Source organism: Theobroma cacao, chromosome 9 (genome assembly GCF_000208745.1).
Source record: "Theobroma cacao cultivar B97-61/B2 chromosome 9, Criollo_cocoa_genome_V2, whole genome shotgun sequence".
Lineage (NCBI taxonomy): Eukaryota > Viridiplantae > Streptophyta > Magnoliopsida > Malvales > Malvaceae > Theobroma > Theobroma cacao.
In genome coordinates, this window is record NC_030858.1 from 2,927,487 (window position 1) to 2,948,582 (window position 21,096).

The 21,096-nt window shown below is 36.8% G+C and overlaps 3 protein-coding genes across 6 annotated transcripts; 2 read left to right on the forward strand and 1 right to left on the reverse strand.

Moving 5' to 3' along the window:
- On the forward strand, positions 1,067-8,761 carry LOC18588101 (serine/threonine-protein kinase tricorner). Its single transcript, XM_007012286.2, has 13 exons — positions 1,067-1,289; positions 2,532-2,706; positions 2,874-2,957; positions 3,304-3,545; positions 3,670-3,913; positions 4,627-4,706; positions 4,986-5,070; positions 5,837-5,968; positions 6,052-6,165; positions 6,297-6,344; positions 6,778-6,862; positions 8,032-8,079; positions 8,201-8,761. Exons 1-13 carry the CDS (start codon positions 1,147-1,149, stop codon positions 8,290-8,292), a joined length of 1,572 nt encoding a protein of 523 aa, XP_007012348.1. The 5' UTR covers positions 1,067-1,146; the 3' UTR covers positions 8,293-8,761.
- On the forward strand, positions 10,381-14,786 carry LOC18588102 (probable protein phosphatase 2C 53). Of its 4 annotated transcripts, none has more exons than XM_007012289.2 (7): positions 10,381-10,442; positions 10,636-10,723; positions 11,133-11,192; positions 11,456-12,433; positions 12,550-12,867; positions 12,963-13,068; positions 14,070-14,786. In XM_007012289.2, exons 4-7 carry the CDS (start codon positions 11,516-11,518, stop codon positions 14,402-14,404), a joined length of 1,677 nt encoding a protein of 558 aa, XP_007012351.2. In that variant the 5' UTR covers positions 10,381-10,442; positions 10,636-10,723; positions 11,133-11,192; positions 11,456-11,515; the 3' UTR covers positions 14,405-14,786. The 4 variants fall into 4 exon arrangements, with proteins under 4 accessions (XP_007012351.2, XP_007012355.2, XP_017982632.1 ...); XM_007012293.2 differs by having other exon boundaries at positions 10,636-10,718; XM_018127143.1 differs by lacking the exon at positions 10,636-10,723 and having other exon boundaries at positions 10,383-10,442; positions 11,133-12,433.
- LOC18588103 (aminopeptidase M1) lies at positions 14,870-20,471 on the reverse strand. Its single transcript, XM_018127147.1, has 19 exons — positions 20,074-20,471; positions 19,585-19,730; positions 19,385-19,487; positions 18,994-19,183; positions 18,824-18,917; positions 18,484-18,637; positions 18,284-18,388; positions 18,093-18,212; positions 17,868-17,981; positions 17,541-17,723; positions 17,071-17,362; positions 16,862-16,983; positions 16,689-16,786; positions 16,271-16,448; positions 15,959-16,073; positions 15,806-15,873; positions 15,635-15,709; positions 15,477-15,554; positions 14,870-15,343 (listed from the first exon to the last, which is right to left on the reverse strand). The coding sequence occupies exons 1-19, from the start codon at positions 20,371-20,373 to the stop codon at positions 15,158-15,160; spliced, it is 2,721 nt and encodes a 906-aa protein (XP_017982636.1). The 5' UTR covers positions 20,374-20,471; the 3' UTR covers positions 14,870-15,157.

Below are 21,096 nucleotides of genomic sequence, written 5' to 3' on the forward strand. Positions count from 1 at the left end.
AATTTACTAAATATTGTAAATAGCGTAAAAATTTATTTGTCTGGTTTTTCCACACGGTTTAGATATATTTAGGTTAATCATAATAATTAAGGTTAGCTGTCATTGAAAATCTAAACTAGCAAGTTTAAGGTTTGTGTGATTTTTTTTTTTTTTTAAAAGAGTTTGTGTCCGTTACTTGAATAGATTCACTGTCCCAATGAATGTAAGCATTAGCAATTAAGTTTGTTTAATGTAAAGATTATGACACTAATAGCAAAATTTTTTTTGACCAAATCAATTATAAGGTCATGTTTGGTTGGATCCCTATTATGTGTCATTAAAATTAAAAATTTGTTCCTCTTCAAATTTAGATGAAATCCACAAATATCCATTCAAATATTTATATATATATATATATATATTTTATAATTTTTTTTTTCCTTAAGAGGACAATAATGCACACGGAAATTTTACGTGTAAGTACTAAGAAAAGAGATTAACTCTCATTTTTTTAAGCAGCACAAGACAACCAATCACTTACCAAGCATTAAAAAAAAATAAAGCCCACATGATGTTCCAGGCGAGTGAACAATACTCTCCAATCACAACCCAACACACGGTGGGCCCTCCTTGCAGCTTTCTTGTCCAAAAATGTGTCAAAATATCATTTATGACCGGAAAACGACGCCTCTCTCCACCACACCTCGAAGTGAAACTCACGCGTGCGTCACCGCGCCTGAGAGTTCCCCTACTCATACGCTGACAACACTCCTTAAACTTATTGCTTCATAAATAAAAACAAATAAAGAAAAAGGCCTCACCTCCCCTGCTCCCAATCCCACCCTAAATCCGTTCCAGAGAATACCGCCACGCTAGCAATAGCCGACGTGGAATATTTTTATTGGTGTATAAAGGAAAGGAGCGTAAGAGTGGATGTAGACGACAAAGAGGAAGACCAGTGAAAGAGCTCTGGTTTCTCTTCCATCGTCTCCCTGTTGGCTCTGTTGCAGTAAATGAGGAAGTTTGTGTTTTTCTTTCAAGTGAGAGAGAGAAAAGTTGAGAGCTTTTAGAATAGCAAATATATAAATATAAATATTTATATCTGTAGAGAGAGAGAGACACAGAGAGCTATTCAGAGAGAGAGAGAGAGAGAGAGAGAGAGAGGAAATGGAGGGCATAGAGGAAGAAGAGAGCGGAGAAAAGGAGGTGTTAGGGTCAAGCTTGACGATGGAGAAAGTGGCGGCGGCTAAACAGTTTATTGAGAATCATTATAGAGCTCAGACGAAGAATATTAAAGAACGCAAAGAAAGGTAATCTTTTTATTTATTTTTAACAAAATTTATTTTTTTGCATTGTTATCAGCTATATTTGGTTCCTGAGAAATCAAAAAAGATAGGATTTTTGAATGTTAGGTACTTAGATTAGTGCATTTTTTTGGTGGAATCAATGAACTTTGTAGTCAACTGAACCTAACTTCTTCAATTGCTTCTTATTTTATTTTATTTTCTGGTTTTGAGCTCAGGAGCTGTTGCTGGTCTTGTTTTGTATGTGGCTTAGTTCCATTTTTTTTCTGTCTGTGTTTGGGGAGTGGGGAAATGTCAAATCAGGTTTCTTTGTTAGGAATTGGAGCATTTAATAGGAGTAATTGAGCTGTTTCCCAGATCAGATGAGTTCTTGAAATATTGGATTTCAAAGTATCGGAAAGATTTTTGTGTATTTTTCCTTACTTGTCTTACCAATTAATGGTAGGGGCTTATTAAATCTGATCTGGTGCTTGATTTAATTATCAATGCAAAGTTGCTCCAGTTGGAAGTTACTATTAACAGTCTATTACAGGCCTTTACGAGTTGGCAATGTGATGATCCAAACATTTCTATGTAGTATTGATATTCAAGGTCATAGATTTACCTTTTCTGTTACTCGTGTCCTTTAGGGAAAATAATAATAATAATAATAATAATGTTCTACGGCAAGGTTTTTATTTTGGAAAATGATGGAAAATTTGGGACTAATATAAATTTTGTATATTGAATGTTTTGTGATTTGTCTTGCTGTTGTTTTCTATGTGATTTGTCATGAGATACATATGCATTCCAATATATATTCAATCAAGACAATGAAGGAAGCATGTGTTGCTTCATTGATGTGTAGGATGTGCACATTTTAGTTGTTGAAAAACTTCTGGATTCCAATACTTAAATTGGTTTATAGAAATTCATCACAACCCTGATATTGTTTTTTGTTCAGCATGCAGATTTTAGTATTTAGATTTCCAAGTCAAATTTATTATCTTTATCATTTATCCACAATAAACCTACTAATTACATCTGGTGTATGATCCTTTCAACTTTATTTGATAAAGAATTCATGAACCAATGCTAGAATATGATTTTTGGTTTATTGGGAATTGAGATTTATTGCAATTAGCTTCTTATTGCTTGTAACATTGTTTTTCTCCTGGTGTATACTTTTCCAAAATTTTGTGAGTATTTGTAGGCTTGGAATTGATAATGCAGATTTCAAGTTAATAACATGAGTTAGTTTCATTGCAGACGATGGATCCTGGAGAGAAAGTTAGCTGCTTCAGATGTGCCCAAGGAGGAACAGATCAATCTTATAAAAGATTTAGAGCGGAAAGAGACAGAGTTTATGAGACTTAAAAGGCACAAGATTTGTGCGGATGATTTTGATCTTTTGACCATTATTGGCAGGGGAGCCTTTGGTGAGGTTAGAATGCTACTGATGCTTGCTATGTGTCAAACTATCCGTGTTTCTAATATAAGCTGCATAGTGCCTTTTATTTGGAACCATGTGTTGCTCTTCTGCTTCTTATTTATACCACCATTCATGGAATGGCTGCCCTGAGTATATTATTGCTTATACTTTTTCTGCAGGTTCGCTTGTGTAGGGAGAAGAAATCTGGAAATATTTATGCAATGAAGAAGTTAAAGAAATCCGAAATGCTTATGAGAGGACAGGTAACATGCAAATTGCCATTCATATAATTGATATCTGTGAAGTTAGAGTTGAGGAGAGTGGAACTTTTGTAGATTATCTGTCTAAATGTTACCTCTTGGTGACACTCACTGCAAATCAACTTCTTTTGATTTTAAAACTAACTTCAAGTTTGTTGTATACTACATCACATTAAGGCATGATTGTGTATCTCTTTTCTATTTTCCCCTGATTTTCAGTTGTTATCTGCTCATTGGGTGATACCTAACATATAAATATCAGATGCTTTAGAATTTGACAATTTTGTCAATTTCCATTAGAGTCCTTTCATACACTGCTAATCTAATAAAATGTATTTTAACTCCTTAGGTGGAACATGTTAGAGCTGAGAGGAACTTGCTGGCAGAAGTTGCGAGCCACTGCATAGTAAAACTTTATTATTCATTTCAGGATGCTGAATACTTATATTTAATCATGGAATATCTTCCTGGTGGTGATATGATGACACTGCTGATGAGGGAGGATACCTTAACTGAAAATGTGGCTAAGTTTTACATTGCTCAAAGTGTCTTGGCCATCGAGTCTATTCACAAACATAATTACATTCACAGGTTAATATTTAGCTTTCCCTACGATGCCCGTTTAACATTTGAAGCAAGATACCTCATTTCTGTTGATAATTGTTACAAGTTATGTTTTACCCAATCTCATTTGTCACATCCACTCTCTTTCCAGAGACATTAAACCTGACAACCTTCTTCTGGACAAAAATGGTCACATGAAGTTATCAGATTTTGGCCTTTGTAAGCCTCTTGATTGTATGACTTTACCAGCAATCCATGAGAATAAGCCCATGGATGATGAAAATATGACAGAACCTATGGACATTGATGGATGTATTCCTGATGCGGATAATAAGAGCAGTTGGAGAAGCCCTCGTGAACAGCTTCAGCATTGGCAGATGAATAGAAGAAAGTTGGTATGTACGCAATTTACTTCATGGTTATATTGTTTGTAATGCATGTATTGTCAAAATACATTTCCAGATGTGTTGCAATTATCAATAGGGCAGTGGCTTGAAAATTTTCAAACACTTTAGTTAATTAAAGCTCATAATGGTATAATATTAACCTTTCAAGTTTCTCATGTGCCAAGTTTCAGTTTTGACTCTTGGTTGTTGGCCCCTTCTATCGCTCACTAACGGCACTTATTTCCATTCTTTATCAAACCTTGAAGTGAAACATAACAATCCAGAAGGTTGTTTATACACATGTTTGTGTTTTGCCTAAGTTCACTAGTTCCTACTGAGGCTTTGCCCTCCTTTATCCCCCTTTTGACTTAATGACAATGGTTTTTTGGACTCAGCAGTTCACTGCTACACACTCCAAACATATGAACTGTTTCAATAATGTACTGGACTTACTGCCTGAAAACTAATGGCACACATCACTCATATATGCAATTTTGTTAAAGTTTCTTTCCCTTACAAAGGCATTTGTAAATAGCAATACTGTTGACTAGAATTAATGAATCTTAAAACTTAGAGAGTGACAAAAGTTTTTGGTAAATTTGTCATTGATTAGCTGCGTCAGTAGTAATGCAATCATTTTATGGTTTGAAACAATTAGTTCAGTTGGTAAAGCTGTAATTCCAGTAATTGTGAAGATTGGTTTTTTATGTTTCTCTTTGAAGGCATTTTCAACTGTGGGAACGCCTGATTACATTGCTCCTGAAGTGTTACTGAAGAAAGGATATGGCATGGAATGTGACTGGTTAGTTATATTTCTTTTTCAATTATCTTTCACTCTTATGGTTGCAACTGTATTTATTACTTGTTCTCCATTTCGAAGTTTTATCTTCGTGCATGAGGCATATCTGTTCTACTTTTCAAACTGTATACCATCCATCATCTTTTTCCAGCAACAAATTTGTATTAAGGAGCTAACCAGTTGCTGAAAGTTCTATTTGTTTTCTTTGCATAGACACAGGTTTCTCTGTGAAGTTCTCATACCATAACTTAAATAATGCCACCTTTTCTGTTGGACTTGTAGGTGGTCACTAGGAGCGATAATGTATGAAATGCTAATTGGATATCCACCATTTTATTCAGATGATCCAATTACCACATGCAGGAAGGTAACACACTTCTATCTGGCTTTATTTTCTCAGCTCCGATAGAATGATTCCCATTTCAGTCAATTTCATTCAGTTGATCTTTGATTTGTTGTCATTAGACTATCTTTCTTTTTTGTGCTCTCTCCAAATTCAGGATACTCCACTGAGCTGAATTTTCTTCTTTCCAACTTGGGCTAGCTTATAATATAAAATCTTTTCCATGACAGATGGAGACTGCTAGTATTAAACGATTTTAATGCTTGATAAAGCCTAGATGTGTTATCTGCTTTTATATATACAATGGTATGCTGATAATATTGTATTTAGTCCACCACTAAAAATGCATTTACTTTTTAATTTGGGCTAGTTTATAATATAAAATCGTTTCCTTTACAGATGGAGACTGCTAGTATTAAACGATTTTAATGCTTGATAAAGCCTAGATGTGTAATCTGCTTTTATATATACAATGTTATGCTGATAATATTGTATTTAGTTCACTAAAAATGCATTTACTTCTACGTATTCAAATTGTGCAAAGTGCTTGCTTGTACAGCATAATTAGGTTGTTGGTGTCTTACCCAGCATCGTGCTTGATGGTGTGTTTTGCAAGCATTCTGAAACTAGGTCACTTTTCTATTAGGCTGTTAATTGTTGAGTATTTTTCCTGAAAAGCTTAAAAGTAAAACCTATGCACAATGATTACTTTGATTTAACGATTTCTCTATGGTAAACTTGATGAAGATATTATTTTTTTTTTCTGATTTTGGTCGTCAATGATTGTCAGATTGTGCATTGGAGAAATCACCTAAGATTTCCTGAAGATTCTAGGTTGAGTCATGAGGCAAAGGATCTCATATGTAGATTGCTGTGTGATGTTGAGCACAGACTGGGTACTGGCGGGGCAAACCAAATCAAAGTAAGATTAGGATATATTCATGTTAGTTCTTTTGTACCAACTATTTCTTCTTCCTTATGGTTGTTGACATATAATTCTATCAGGCTCATCCTTGGTTCAAGGACGTTGTGTGGGATAAACTCTACGAGATGGAGGCAGCATTTAAACCTGAAGTCAATGGGGAATTAGATACTCAGAATTTTATGAAGTTTGATGAAGTATAACTTGGAATTCCCCTTTTATCTTATGCTATTGCTTATTCCAAATGCTAATCACTTTCTTCAATATGTATTTGTCAACAATGGTGAAATTAAATATATAATCTGACTATTTTTGGAATTTTCACCAGTTGGATAATCCGGCACCAGCAAGAACTGGCTCAGGACCCTCTCGGAAGGTTTGTAACAATTGAGGCTGTTTGTATACTCATCTTACGCATTAGTTTGTCCCAGTACTTTCCAGCTGGTGAAAATCATTTTATTCACACATTTTTTTAGTATGCAGCAAGTATGTGCTGTATTATACTATTATGTCCACTGAGAATGCTATGAATATGCAATGGTGAAACTTTATTTGTTCAAAAGATGGTAACTGACAAAACAATTGATATCTTATTACAATGGTCTCTTTTCTTAAATATTGTGTTTTAACACATGACCAAAACAACTGCATTGATGTTGGAGAAGTATATACATTTTTGTCCATGATAATCAACATGCTTGGTTCCCTCTATATTTGTATCTTGATACATTAATTTGTGAGTAGTGAGTCCCTACTCACACAAAAATACATGGTAGAATTTATTTAACTTTTCTCCCTACTTTATGCAGATGCTATTAACACCCAAAGATTTAAGTTTTGTTGGCTATACATACAAGAACTTTGATGCTGTCAAAGGGCTACGCCATTCTTTTGGTATGCATTTTGTCACTTAGTTGTCTAGATTTCAACCTTTTTCTCAATTGCTGCAGCATTTTCTTTGGGTGGTTATCAGCAATAACTGTTTCTATTTGCTTGTAAGCATACTTATTTTGTGCAGAAATTTGCCTGTGATGATTGAAAGTTTGGGTTTCGGTTAGAGAAGTGAAGGGTGTTAGATTTAATTTTATTGTCCATATCAATGTTGATTATAAGCTTGAATTTCTTGTCCATATCCTACTTATTCATCTTATGAGCAAGTATGTAATGTTAAATCAGAGATTTTAATGATGCTGTACTAGCATTATAGATATACTGAATGTCATAATGATAAGGAACCTTGATTTGTTTACACCTTAACATTTTCCTTTGGGACAATTGGCGTGCTAGGGTTTTCAGTTAGTCAAGTTGCTAGTCCTGTTCTGGATCTGTCTAGAGAATGATATTTAATCACAGATTTGAGAAATAGGTGTCCGTGTCTATGATACAACTACTTAACAGCCTTTAACAGCTCAAGAAGTGGATATTTAGATATGGAGTTAGATTTAGAACCATGGATGACAATGCGAATGGAGCCAGGGTGCAAAACCAATCCATGATAGTTGAGCCCAGTTACAAGAGATTACTGGGATGTGGTGAATTTACTGCCCATATTAACTGTTGCTAGTACATGAACATTGTTAAAATTCTCTCAAGAGAAATGGGCTTGATGAGGCAAAATATAGATTTGGGTTTGAACTTTATAGGTGGATTGGAATGGGGTTAATGTCTGGCAGAACCTGAGTGAAATAACTGGTTGTGAACTAGGGGCAACTGGGTAAGACTGCAAAATTAATTTGTCCAACAAAAGACTTGAAACCACATTCTGACAGTAACAGAATCACCTTAAGATGCTAGAATTTGTTGGCAGCATTCTATTAGTGGAGTCTATAAGAAAAAAATGAACTTTCTTTTGGATATTTATTACAATATCACTGTGAACAAGCATATGAAAGAGAAATGCGAAACTTTTACCAATCTTTAGGGATATATATATATATATATAGTATTTGTTTTATATGCAGTATCCAGATGTTCTTCTATTGGTCCAGATCTGTTGCTTCAGCTGATTGGGGAAGAGATTTAATGTCTCCTACTCACCTTGCTGAACTATTTTATTTTTGCAGATTTCAAAAATCCATCAATGGGACAGCCATCTGTTGATTCTATATACGGTAATGGATTTTTCTATTATCTTCTATTCTTTTTCATTTTCAACTTCCTACCGTTTTGATAAAGTGTAATAGTTTGTCTTTCTTCTCTATTAAGATGGATAAAGTTTGTTGATATCTGCAGGTGATTCTGGGGTAGGTTATTCTACTAAGTGCCCTGCCGAGGAAACAGAGGTGCAGATGCTTGCATCCACAGGTGATCCAATGTTGCCATAAAGTAACTATAGAGGAAACCTCTTACATGGATATATGGATATTTCTGCTTGTTTTAAGTTAGGCAATCCTCCAAGATCTGCAGTTCTTGTGCAGTGGCTGCCATCAAATTTGTAGAACCGCTTTGTTAAGTGTACAGAAGAATTTAAGAAAAAAAATTTAAAATCCAGTTCTGAGTTGACTGGTAGGGCAAATGAGACTCTTTTTCAGCCTAAAAGGCTTTGTGTATTAGAAAGTTAGAGCAGAGTTCTGAAACTTGATGCACTGGCTGCCCAGGTTGGCTGTGGTAAATTTGCCTTCTCTAGTGGCAGTTTCTGGTCAAATTTTTAATTGATAGCAAACTCCTGAGAAACTCTATAGTCATTTTGGGAGCAATGATTCCCTATTGTTGTGTGTAAACTATTACTTTGAGCAAAAACTAAAAAAATTAGCTGTGAGGAAGTAACATCTTCTCAGTAAATTGTTCATTGTAGTACTCCTAGTATTTTTGTTGTATGATTGCTTTTTGGAAGTTTGTCCACTTCTGAGAATGTGGTCATTGAACAATTTTAAGCAATTCCTCTCCCCCTTTCTGGCTACTGATGCAATTATGAAGTGCTCCTCCATCAAAGGAAGCACCTTCTGAAAATTGCTGCGTTGACCACTTAAAACAACACTTCTTTATTCCCATTTTGCTGCGGTGATGCATTAGTCTTCAGACTTAAAAAAGATGGGAGTCATTCCAAATGAGCAGCTTTGCTTTTAATCAATGATTTGACATGTCTATTAGTAGGTTAGAATCCAATATTCTCATGTCCCGTTGGGTAACAGGAATTTCGTTTTTCAACCCAAAAACAGGATTGTGTTTTGTCCGAAACTGAGAAGATAGAATGCTCTTGAGTCAGGGGACTTGAGGCTTGACTCTTTGTGATCTTGGTCCTATGAAAAAATGTCCCAAAACAATAAACAATGAATTTTCTGAAAATCTTGACCTTGAATCTATGGAAAAAAAAAATATAGAGGGTTCGTGCCTTTAAGGAAAAGTCAGTAGCTATTGACTTAAAAAGTAGTACTACTAAAAAGGAAACTAGAAAACGAGATTTGTAGATCTTTCTAGTGATAACAAAGGTTAAAAAGGAGAAGGTCAAATCTGGCCCTTACCTAAAGGGCAACCAAGTGATTATTGTTAGTAATTAAAATGTCAAATTTTAGCCATTTACTTAATTATAATAAAACATTTAATCAATTGTTTGGGTGAGATCTTGCCACATGACAGATATGGGTTGTGATCCTTTAGGGAGATTGCCAGATACGTGGGTGAATACTTTTCATTTGAGGCAGGTAAAATTGGGTTGCTTTTGACTTACTGTCGTACTCATTCACCAAACCTGAAGTCAAGATAATGGTAAGTGATTAAGTTTATACTGTTGCCTTTGCATCCAATTGTCAAAGTTTAAATAATAATATTTGTACCCATCAAGCAAAAATTAAAGTCTATGCGGAAAAAGATCAGCCTTTTCCTTCACTTGGATCGGATAAAGCATATGTCAAAAGATTTGCATGAAACATGAACACACTCTCCCCAAATTAGAATTCATCTCACTTCCTGTTTGCTCAATCAGCAAGAAGTTCTGTTTCCATCAGTTGAAATCCCATCCACTCCAAAGGAGAAAAATCCAAAAAATCCAAGTGATTTGTATAATTAAAGAAACTTTCATAGCAAATAATTGAGATGGATCAAATCAAACAAGGTTTGGAAGATACAATCAACATTAAAGGGGAAAATGCCAGATGCTGATCACCAGAAAGCCTGACAAAAAATCTACCATATAATAGAAAGTATCTTTTTTTTTTTTTGTAAAAAGCAATTAAGATAGAATTTAGACAAAGACTTGTAGGATTGGAGGATGAAAAGAGGAACATGAAAATTGGAAGGACAGAAGAAGAGAGCATGAGATGGGTGGAGATGCTTTAATATGCTCTTCAAGATTTGACATCTGTCATCTCTTTCTTTCTTTTTTCGCTCTCTATCACACGCATTAGACACACTCTCCCTCTCTTTGTCTTTTTCATCTTATCAATGCATTTTCTTTTTCTTTAATTTTTCTCTTCTCTTTCTTCTCCACTTTCCTTCTTTTTGCTCCTTCAAGTCTCAACGCCCAGATATTATTATTGTATGTATAAATAACAAAGAAAATAGTATAAAAAGTCAAGCTTTTTTTATGGTGAAGAAAAGAAGTCTTTTTAATCTTTAATGATCACATTTGAGCTGTTTTTCTATATTTCTTTGCTTTAAATGGTGAGTGAAGTCCATATCTTTGTTTTGCTTTACTTATTCGATCTTTTTTCTTTTTGTTTTTTCCCAAGTCTCATTTCCCAGATGTTAAAAGCTTCTTGCTTGAAACACCTAAAAAGAGTGAGGGAAAAGAAGACTCGACTACAGTTGACAAGTTAGGTAGTAGTCATTCTTTATTAGATAAAGTTTCTATGTTTACTTTCCTTTTCTTGATTATAATTGTAGCCAATTATTTGACAGAGAGAGGGAGGGAGTGGGTTGGGGGGAGCAAAAATTTATAAGAGGCTGAGAAGGGTTGCCTCAGATCCAGGGAACCCTTTATATGATATCTGAAAAAGGGTACTATCCTTTTTAGGGTTTTCCTGTGATTCTTGGGGCATCACCTTTCTTGAGTTCTTTCTCATGACCCTTCTTTTAATTTTTTTTTTCTCCCAAGTCGTTCTTTTTGTGTTTGAGGATAAAGGGTTGGTTTCAAATTTGATCTGATCGTGTGTTTTCTTAAAGTTTTATCCTTTTATTTTTAATTTTGCTTTCTGTGGATATTGAGTTGTTTCTTTCTTAACTGTAGTTGATGGAGGTAGATAAGGAAGAGTCCAGAGAAGAAGAAGTTGGAAAAAGCATAATCAAGGTCTAAAGTAACTATATTGGGGTACTAATTTCCACAAATGGAAGTTTGGATCCACTTGTAGTTGACCAGATCTGACTAACCCATTTCCCTTTCACTACCTTTTTTAGCTCACCCATAAGCTGCATCCCCTGAACTTGCATCCTTTTTCGGGACACCTTTGAGTTAATTAAGGCATGGGAAATGGTCTGTTAAAACCCACCATTCACATTCCATTGTCATTCTTTATTTCAGAAGAAGGTGATAGTTTCGTTGAACAATGACAGGTTGTGTGATTTTTGAGGGGTTGGAGGGTAACTTTTTGTACTGCCCAGATAGGGATTTTGATGGAGGAGATGTCTCCGACGGTCGCGGTGCCATTTAGATTAGGTAATTCAGTCTGTGAAAACGCTACCTTTGCTACCCGTATGGACATCACAAGACTTAAGCTTATGGCAAATCCTGCTGGTATATTAACTGATTCTGCGACCGAGGCTACTAACCAGCCAGTAACTGGTGAAGATGTGGATTGTAACTGTGCTGCTATGGGGACGGAAGAAAGTAGTATAGAGGTGACACTGCCGGAAGAGGTCAAGGGAGAAGAAGCTACCTCTTTGGATATGTTATCTGATAGTAAAGTTAGTTGGATTGCTAGTAATGATGTTATAGCCCAAGAAAGTGAGGAGGAGGAGGATTCTTTCTCCTTGGAAGGTGATCATGTTCTTGATCTTGATAGCTCTTGTTCACTATCAGTGGCAAGTGAGACTAGTAGCCTTTATGGAGAGGATTTTTTGGGTTTCGATGTTACTTCTGAGGTAGGAACACCAAGTTCTGTGGACATTGAGAAAAGTATTTGCAGTGTAGATTTTATTGCAAAGGCCACCAAGTTTGTGGAGTCAAACGTTGAAACAGAGGTTGCAAGTGAACCCCTCGCTGTTGCAGTAAGCCTTGAGGAAGAGATTGGAGATGGGTCTGAACAAAAGCCATCTGCAGTGGTACTTCAATTGGCTGTTGAAAAGGAGCTGAGTACAACAGTTCCAGTTCCACGCAGTGTATTTGAGGTGGAATATGTGCCTCTTTGGGGATTTACCTCTATTTGTGGAAGGAGACCTGAGATGGAAGATGCAGTTGCTGCTGTCCCTCGGTTTTTAAAGGTTCCCATTCAGATGCTAATTGGTGATCGGGTACTTGATGGCACGAGCAGGGGCTTCGCTCATCAGACTGCTCACTTCTTTGGGGTCTATGATGGTCATGGAGGCTCCCAGGTCAGTTTTGCAATTTCCTTTGTATCTTTCATGTTTAGCTTTCTTTCCTTTCCATTAAATCATGCACAAAATGTCCTGGAAGTAAATTTTTTGTTTTGGTCTTCGCCATTGCACAGGTTGCAAACTACTGTCGTGAGCGTATTCACTCTGCATTGGCTGAGGAAATAGAGTTTGTTAAGGAATGCTGGACTAATGAAAGCATAACAGACAGTTGCCAAGAGCTGTGGAAAAAGGCATTCACAAATTGTTTTGTTAAAGTTGATGCTGAGGTTGGAGGACAAGCTAGTCAAGAACCAGTTGCCCCAGAAACAGTTGGTTCTACTGCCGTTGTTGCCCTTATTTGTTCTTCTCACATTGTTGTAGCAAACTGTGGAGATTCAAGAGCTGTTCTATGTCGTGGGAAAGAGCCCATGGCTTTGTCGGTGGATCATAAAGTAAGAGACCGTGAATTGCACTTTTTTATGTTGTAGTTTGCTTAATCAATTGTTGGGATTTATACCCTTTTGTTTTATTTGTTCATATATCTTAGCCCAATCGAGAAGATGAATATGAAAGGATTGAAGCAGCTGGAGGCAAGGTTATTCAATGGAATGGGCATCGAGTTTTTGGCGTTCTTGCAATGTCAAGGTCCATTGGTATGTCTTCAGGCATATGAACTCTTTTCTTTTCCCACTTTATGTTATTTATTTTTTTCTCCTTTCAAACCATAATTGAGAAACAGAAAAGGAAGGGGGAGAACCTTTATTTCTTAAGACAATTATCCCCAAAATGACATCCTCACCATGGTGTGTCTCTAGTGAACTTAGTTATTATCTTGTTGCAAGCAAAATCCAACATATGTCTCTTGTGAGAAAGGATTGTTTGGTGTACCCATGTGCCTCACTTGGGTCATTAGCTGTAATATCTGTGTATACTGATGCATCAAATTGCTTCAATTTGGCACAGTTCTGCCTCATTAACCATTCAGGTGTATTAATGGGGAGTGTCAGGGTAGTAATTCAAAATCTGTTATGGTTTTCATTGAATTTATTGTCTCTTGTGAGAAAGGATTGTACAGACTTGACTTATTTATTGTTGTGGTGTATGCAGTATCTATTTTATGCCTTATTAAACTCTGTGGAGAACCTTTTTCCTTTTCTTTTGTGTGTTAACTGTTCAAAAGGAGCAGCTAATTTTTAGGAAAAGAAAACTTTGTTGACTTGGCTCAAAAGAATTATAATCCTTGAAAGAAGATTGGTAAATGTTAGCAAGAATAATGGATTATTAATATTATTTAACATAACTTTTAGTTAACTTCAAATTGTACTATTAGTGCTGTCATTTTTTTAAAAACCATGCATCTGTTCGATATTTCCTTATGTTAAGTGCCTTGTGATAGCATTCTGAGGCTAGTTGCTTGAGTACCTCTTTCATGGAGCCATGCAGGATAATAGCAATAGAATGTAAAGTCTTCTATTTTTTCTTTGCTCAAAATGTAAAGTCTTCTATTGTCAGGTCACAAACTCTTAATGCACCTAGTTGCAGGTGTTTCCTCTGTTGATATGGGCATTTAGGTGTACTGGATTAATGCTTGTCATAACTAATTTGACTGGGCAGAGTAAGTAAAATGTGGAAATGACCTCGCTTGTTGTTTCAGGTGATAGATATTTGAAGCCATGGATCATTCCAGAGCCAGAAGTGATGTTTGTTCCAAGAGCAAAAGAAGATGAATGCCTCATTTTAGCCAGTGATGGTCTATGGGATGTTATGACAAATGAAGAAGCATGTGACCTGGCTAGGAGACGAATACTTCAGTGGCACAAAAAGAACGGTGCTACACTGACTTCAGAAAGGGGTGATACAATTGATCCTGCTGCTCAAGCTGCAGCAGAATACCTCTCAAACCGCGCTCTGCAAAAAGGAAGCAAGGATAACATCACTGTAACTGTGGTGGATCTGAAAGCTCAAAGGAAGTTCAAGAGTAAGACATGATGGTCACTGTTAACCACCATTCAGTCTCCAATCTTGCCATATGACATAATTTCATATGGTTCAATATAGTTTTTCCCATTTGATTTTTCAGGGGGGCTCTATGGCTTTATGACAGTATCAGTTTGTATGTACTATAGAACATTCACCATTCTAGTACCTCTCCATTGTTTCAAGAGTCTTGATGTAAACCATGCCAAGTTATTGGCTATTGTAAATCTTAGCTGTGCCTTAGGAAATAGGAGATTATATCAGTTCCATGCTTTTGACATTGTGGGCAAAATTGTATTCATTATGCCTCCGAGTTAAAATCACTCTGTGAGGTATTTGTTTTGTATTATTTCAACCGCATGGTGCTTATAAAAGTGGGCAAATTTGGAAGGTATCTCGGACCACTGTTCTGCCCACCCTTTCCTTGATTGCTTTGGACCATATGTTTCTCCTTTGTAGCACAATGAGCCGGCCAATGCTGATGTGGTTATGCAAGTGATTGTTTTTGGCCATGAAAGGTGCTTCCTTTCTCATAGTGCAGCATAATGTGTGGATGGGCGTCTATGTTGCTCCACCTTTTAACTTGAATATTGATGTTTTTCATTCCATTTTTCAAGTCTGGGAAATAAACATCGCTTTGATGTTTTAACCAATTACTAGTAAGGTGTACTTGTGACCTACTTGAATCCATTATTTTATTCATATGAAAGCAAAGGAAAAGACTAGTAACAGTTAAATTATAAAATAAATAAAAGAAAGATTGCCCTAGGATTCGCTGATTGTCAACTTCTTCACAACTTCAGCCAGGCCTTTCTCCTTGCGAATGCTACGCACCCACTTGGCATTGATCTGGACCTGCTCAATGCTCTGCTTCAAGGTTCTAGCAATTGAAGGCGTCGTGCGACTTGCAAAGAACTCCTTTACTTCCTTCACTTTCTCAGACGAAGCAAACTGTGAATGGAGAAGAAAATTAAGAAAACAATCAAAGTAACGGTAAACATTTTAACAAATGATCCTGAGAGTAAGCAAGAACAAAACAAAGAATTCAAAGTAGACACTGTAATAGAGAGGACAGGGCACGAACCGGCGAGACAATTGACCTGACAAAACGAGTTATTAGAAATCCAGAATCATATGTTGTCCAGATGCTATCCCAGTTATCCTGTATACCAATTATTAAACAGAGAAGAAGAAGAAGGAAAACCTTAACCTGAGCTGAAAAAGAAGAAGAAAGAGAAGTACCTTGAGCCATTTCCAAGCAACTTCACGTCCTTCGTAACGAACAGCAAGTCCAAAAACAGCATCTTGGCTACGAACCTAAAGAACATGGAAAATGATCATGATACCATCGAATTCCAGGGTATTTAGTTTATCAAGACAAAAGCTAACTTTTGAACTAAAGAGTTCGAATACCTCAGAAGACAAGGCAAAGTTTAGAGCTTCAAGAATTATACCCTGATCGGGACAAGATGCCAATGAATCTATAGAAAAACATGTATAAGGTTGTCACAAGTTCTATTGATTCGAGTCGTCTGCATCACAGTAGAAAAAAGGACTTTTCTGTACCTAAAACGCAAGTTTTCTCCTGGCTTAGATCAGTATCTCTATAAACTTCCAAAAGATTTTCAAGACCTGTTGTGTCAGAGGAGCTGACCTTCTGCATTACAGCTACATAAGCTGCCTGCAAACAAGCATGGTCAATTAAAAGCTCAGTAGGTAAAGTTCTTTGGTTATTGTCCCAAGAACCTGAGATCAAAAACCTTTCTTATGTCAGGATGGAGGAGTTACCCCTGTTATGTTACATAGCTCAACCGTTGGACTAGGAAAAAGAAAACAACAGACGGACAGTGTTTAAACTAATATTTGACAATCAATAACCTTTCTTATGTCAGGATGGAGGAGTGGGGTGTTTCTATTATCCAAGAAGGCATGAAATCGCCGGGTTGCTTCATCCAGTGTCTCCTCATGCCCAAGCATGGCAAGGGCAGTGAAAACATCTGCTCTCAACATAGCATCCAGATGACTCTCACCTTGTTTAGGGTCCCAACCAAGCTTCCTGTAAGAAAATTAGAACATAAATAAACGAGAAAGAAAATGTAATTGTGTTGGTGATCCTGCTTGTCCAGTCCTACTTTAGTTTAAGAACTGGATTACGTAGATGATAGTTTCTTAATCACTTTTTTAAATAAATTAACTTGTCACACGCAGGACAGCCTCCCCGGCCAATTAGTTTAAACAGTAATTGCTAATCAAGCATGCCATGTAATGTGTCCATCCATATTTAAAAATAACTTACTCAGCAGAATACAGGAAAAGGCCAATAAAAAATTGTTTAATGTCATTCATTAGTTCAGGTTTTGCATCTGCGACAATCCTTCCAACTTTATCAGTTATCTGCAAAAATGCAAGAGCCAGAATTAGGACTAGGAGCATTATTGAAGTAAAGTTAAACAAGATTGTGAACATTACCTTCATCAAGTTAGACAGCACAGTATGCTCAAGTTCCGCTCGGTAGGCACCCATGAAGGTAAGCAAGGAGGTCAAAGACATATGACGTGCCATACAAAGCGCAAACGAATCATCCAGAATGCCTGTTAACATAACATTTTAACATTAACACCTCTATTTTACCATCCAAGAGCTATATATACAAGTGCTAAAGAAAATATAAGAATTACCAAGTCTGTCTGTTACTGATAAGTAGTTGTTTTCTATTGCATATCGAAGTTTAGCTGCAAGGGCCTGGTCATACTTAACCCTGAAGAAACCAATCTGGTCCACGTTAAGCTTTATCCAGGAACGTGCTGGATCATTACTTTTATCACTGTCTGAAAAGAAACTCTTCATATCATGAGTTTGAGATTTTTTTTCCAACAGGAAGCTTTTCCGACTGTCATAGTCACCGCAGCAAAATGTCATTGGGATAATCCACTGCCCATCCCCTCGGGAACCGCTATATAAGAATTGTGACTGCCATTGATTACGTTACTGGTTAGGACACCACCCGAACTTTAAGACTAACAATTTAACATCAAATGAAGTCATCCTAGAATGGAAACAGCTGACTCTGAATTTGAATTGACAGATATGAAATACTATCATTTCAAAGTTTTAATTGGCCAAAGTAATTAATCAAACATGAGTAAACCTGCTCAATTTGCAATGTCTGATTCTCCATTTTGACAGTGACAACTGGATACCCCTTCTGCTTCGTCCATGAATTCATTATTTTGCTCACAGGTTCATCACATCCTTCCGTAAGAGCGGCCCAAAGGTCTTCTGTCCTGGCATTTGACCATGCATGTCTTTTTATATATGAAGCAAGTGAATTCTGACAGCAGGAATAAATGAGGTTAAGTTCCGGTTTAATCCAGATAGAATAATAGTATAAACTTTAAGTTCATAAAGTTAAAACTAGGAAGTCTTAGATTAACAGATACAAAAGCTCGTACATTTAACGAACCAGAAGACCAACCTGAAAGTGTTGCCCCCCCAAATAGTCTTGCAGCATCCGGATAATTGATGCACCCTTTTTGTAGCTTATCATATCGAATATTTCATCAATTTCAGAGGCATGATTTATCTCCACCTGCAAAGCAAAACATGCTAAAGATCAAAAAAAGTAAAAGGAAACAAGAAATTATATCAATCCTCTGTTAATTGTATCGAAAAAAGATAACCCGGCTCGGTGCCTATTCACCTCAATTGCGTGGGATTCTGCAAGCCCATCCAGCCCAAGACCTTGACTAGATTCGCGATCAAAAAACTGTGTCCATATTTTCCCTTCTCGGAACAGCTCATCTTGTGCCAAGTAGCTCGCCTGGAAATGCACAACTATTAGCAATGAGCACATGCAAGTGATAAAAAGAAAAAAAATAGAAGTTGACATACCCAGGTTGCAAAACCCTCATTCAGCCAAAGGTCGGTCCACCATTCCATTGTTACAAGATTTCCAAACCACTGGTGCGCCAATTCATGGGCCACCACTGTTGCTACCTTTACAGCAACCAAGTACACTAGTCAAACATTTTGTGCAATGTGGGTCTAGGGGAAGTATATCCGAAAAAGAGACCATCACCATATGCACTAACCCACTGCTTGTTGGCGGCTGCGGAATGCTGATCATCGTAGAGCAAAGCCGCTTCAGGATATGTAACTAAGCCATAGTTCTCCATTGCCCCAGCATCAAAATCAGGGATTGCAACCATATCCAATTTGGGAAGAGAGTATGGCATATGAAAATAACTATAGAAATTAATCATTACAATGAATAAACTAGACTGCATGCTCCCAATTGAAATACTAACTACATAACTGAGGAAAAGCCAAAGGTCTTCCCTGGTTTGTATCTAGATCTATCAGCTTGAGACCTAAAAGTTGGGAATAACAATGAACCATAAAGATTAGATTATACCGAAATCCGAAACATACTCTTTGTAAAACCCAAGCGCCTTCACAGCAACATCCAGAGCAAATTTCCCTTTATTTGCCTTGCCAACTTGACAATATACTCGAACTTTGATCCCTGGTTCAGAGATACAGTTACGTAAACTATAGCAAGAACCAGGGCTGGACAGTCATAAGCAGCAACAGATCATTACCATCCGATGTATGATCCTCTACGTAATCAAACAAACCAATAACAACTGCCACCAGATACGTAGACATGATTGGTGATTCTTGATAGAAAACTGTTTTCAGATTGCCGTTCACTTTCTCCTCAATGACTGGCATGTTTGAGAGGGCCACTAGTTCAGATGGCACATTCAATAAAGTGATCTCGAACGTAGCCTGTAACATGGTGTCAAAAACATGAAACAATTTTAGTGATACCAAAGGATGAAGCTGCATACTAATTAACAATATTGATGTGATCTTGAATGTAGACTTTAAATGAAGCAGCATATAAATACCATTAATAAAGCAGAAATTTTATATTCAGAACAGATAAGGAAAAAACGGGCCGAGAAGGAAAGAATATGCATACAACACCTTGAAAGCTGGTTCATCCCAGCACGGAAAGCACTGTCTAGCATAAGCTGGCTCGAAATGTGTAACTGCCATATTCTTCTCCTCGCCATTATGCTCAAACGTACTGAATTTCAAGATACGATCAAAAATGAAATAAATATCCCATTTCTCCCTTGCTTTTGACAAGCAATTAATCAAGATGGAAAATTTTCCATATATACCTTCTGTAGAATCCCTTCATTTTGTCATTTAAAATTCCCTTAAACTCAATAGCCAAACCTCCCATTCCCTTCGGAAGTGTCTCAGCAAACTCCAACACTAAAATCTCGTCCGCTTCCACCAGGCCTACTTTAAAAGCCTCAAATACCTGTTTAACAACCAAGACAAGTATATGTCTTTATCCCATTGAGTTGACTAAAATTTTACTTGCAAAAGATATCAGAGAGAGAAATTAGTCGAGTCTTTTTCTCTTTTCCTGCAAAATTCTCAGCAACCAAACTGACTACCAGAAGTCAACAAAAAAAAATTTTTTGGACGTTTAATAGCCCAAGACCGAGTCTTACATTGAATATAACTGTGTTTGGCTGCCGAAAACTACATGACGAAATATGTATAACTCGTTAAATGAAAATGGAAAATGGGAAATGAAAGTTGCACTCGAGAAGTAACATGCAAACAAATTATAGAGAGTTTGTTGAGATGGTGGAAACCTTGGAAGAGTTTTGAGGGGAGAAGGAGACGGAACCGGGGTTGATGGAGAGTTGAGCAGCATTGAGGACGATGAAACGAGTATCAGCAAGGATGTCAAGGTGGATAGAGACAGAACCTCCGAATTTGCAGGCTGAGAGGTCCGGTGTCAGGTGAATATGGTAGCTTTTCGGGACAGCGAATTTGGGGAGACGAGGTTGCCCTTGGAAGTGAATCGTTGGTTCTGTCGAAGGTGGCAACGTCTGAGAACTTGAGGCACCAGGTTTCCTGAAACAGGAAAGGCACTTCTTTAACAGACACATGGTGTTTGTTTGACGACTTCCCTTCCGAAGGACGGAATGTCAAAGAGAAAATGAGGTTTAAAGAATTATTCAGAAACAGTTGGGAAAAGAGGCAGAACTTTGAGAGAGGTATGGAAAAGTAGAAGCTAAGGATAACAGAGGGGTTGCCATTTATTCATATATAGCTTTGCGAATTGTGAGAGTGAAGTACCCGTACGTTACATGCGGCCGGAATGGACTGCTTTTAATTATATAAAATCAATCATATCATATGTATCTACTTAAATTTCTAGTTTGCTGATGGACTTTAGAATAAGAATATTAACAGTTAAGTTAAATAGATGAATGCAGCCAAGGAGTTTGGTATTAGATGCTTGCTTAGAGACGGTGGCACCTGCAGTCTTGCACTTTGTTTAAGAGACCCACCACTCTTTACATTTTAAATTAAATAAATTCCTTATATACCAAACTTCTCCCCCCGGAGGATGTATAGATGGGGCGGTGAAACATAAAGATTGTTGTTTTATTGGAACGACTATCCATAAAAAACAATTATATTTGGATTATGTCATGGATTGACGTCTAAATTATGATGTTGTCTTGCACTTTGGGAGTATTTGGGTTTCAAGTTTAATAGATAGATATTCCTTCGACATCCACCTTTGGTGATAAGATAAAGAACTTTCTATTATTTTATTGCTATCGATTTATAAAAGTTTTTCTCACTAATGTTGAATCTCTGTT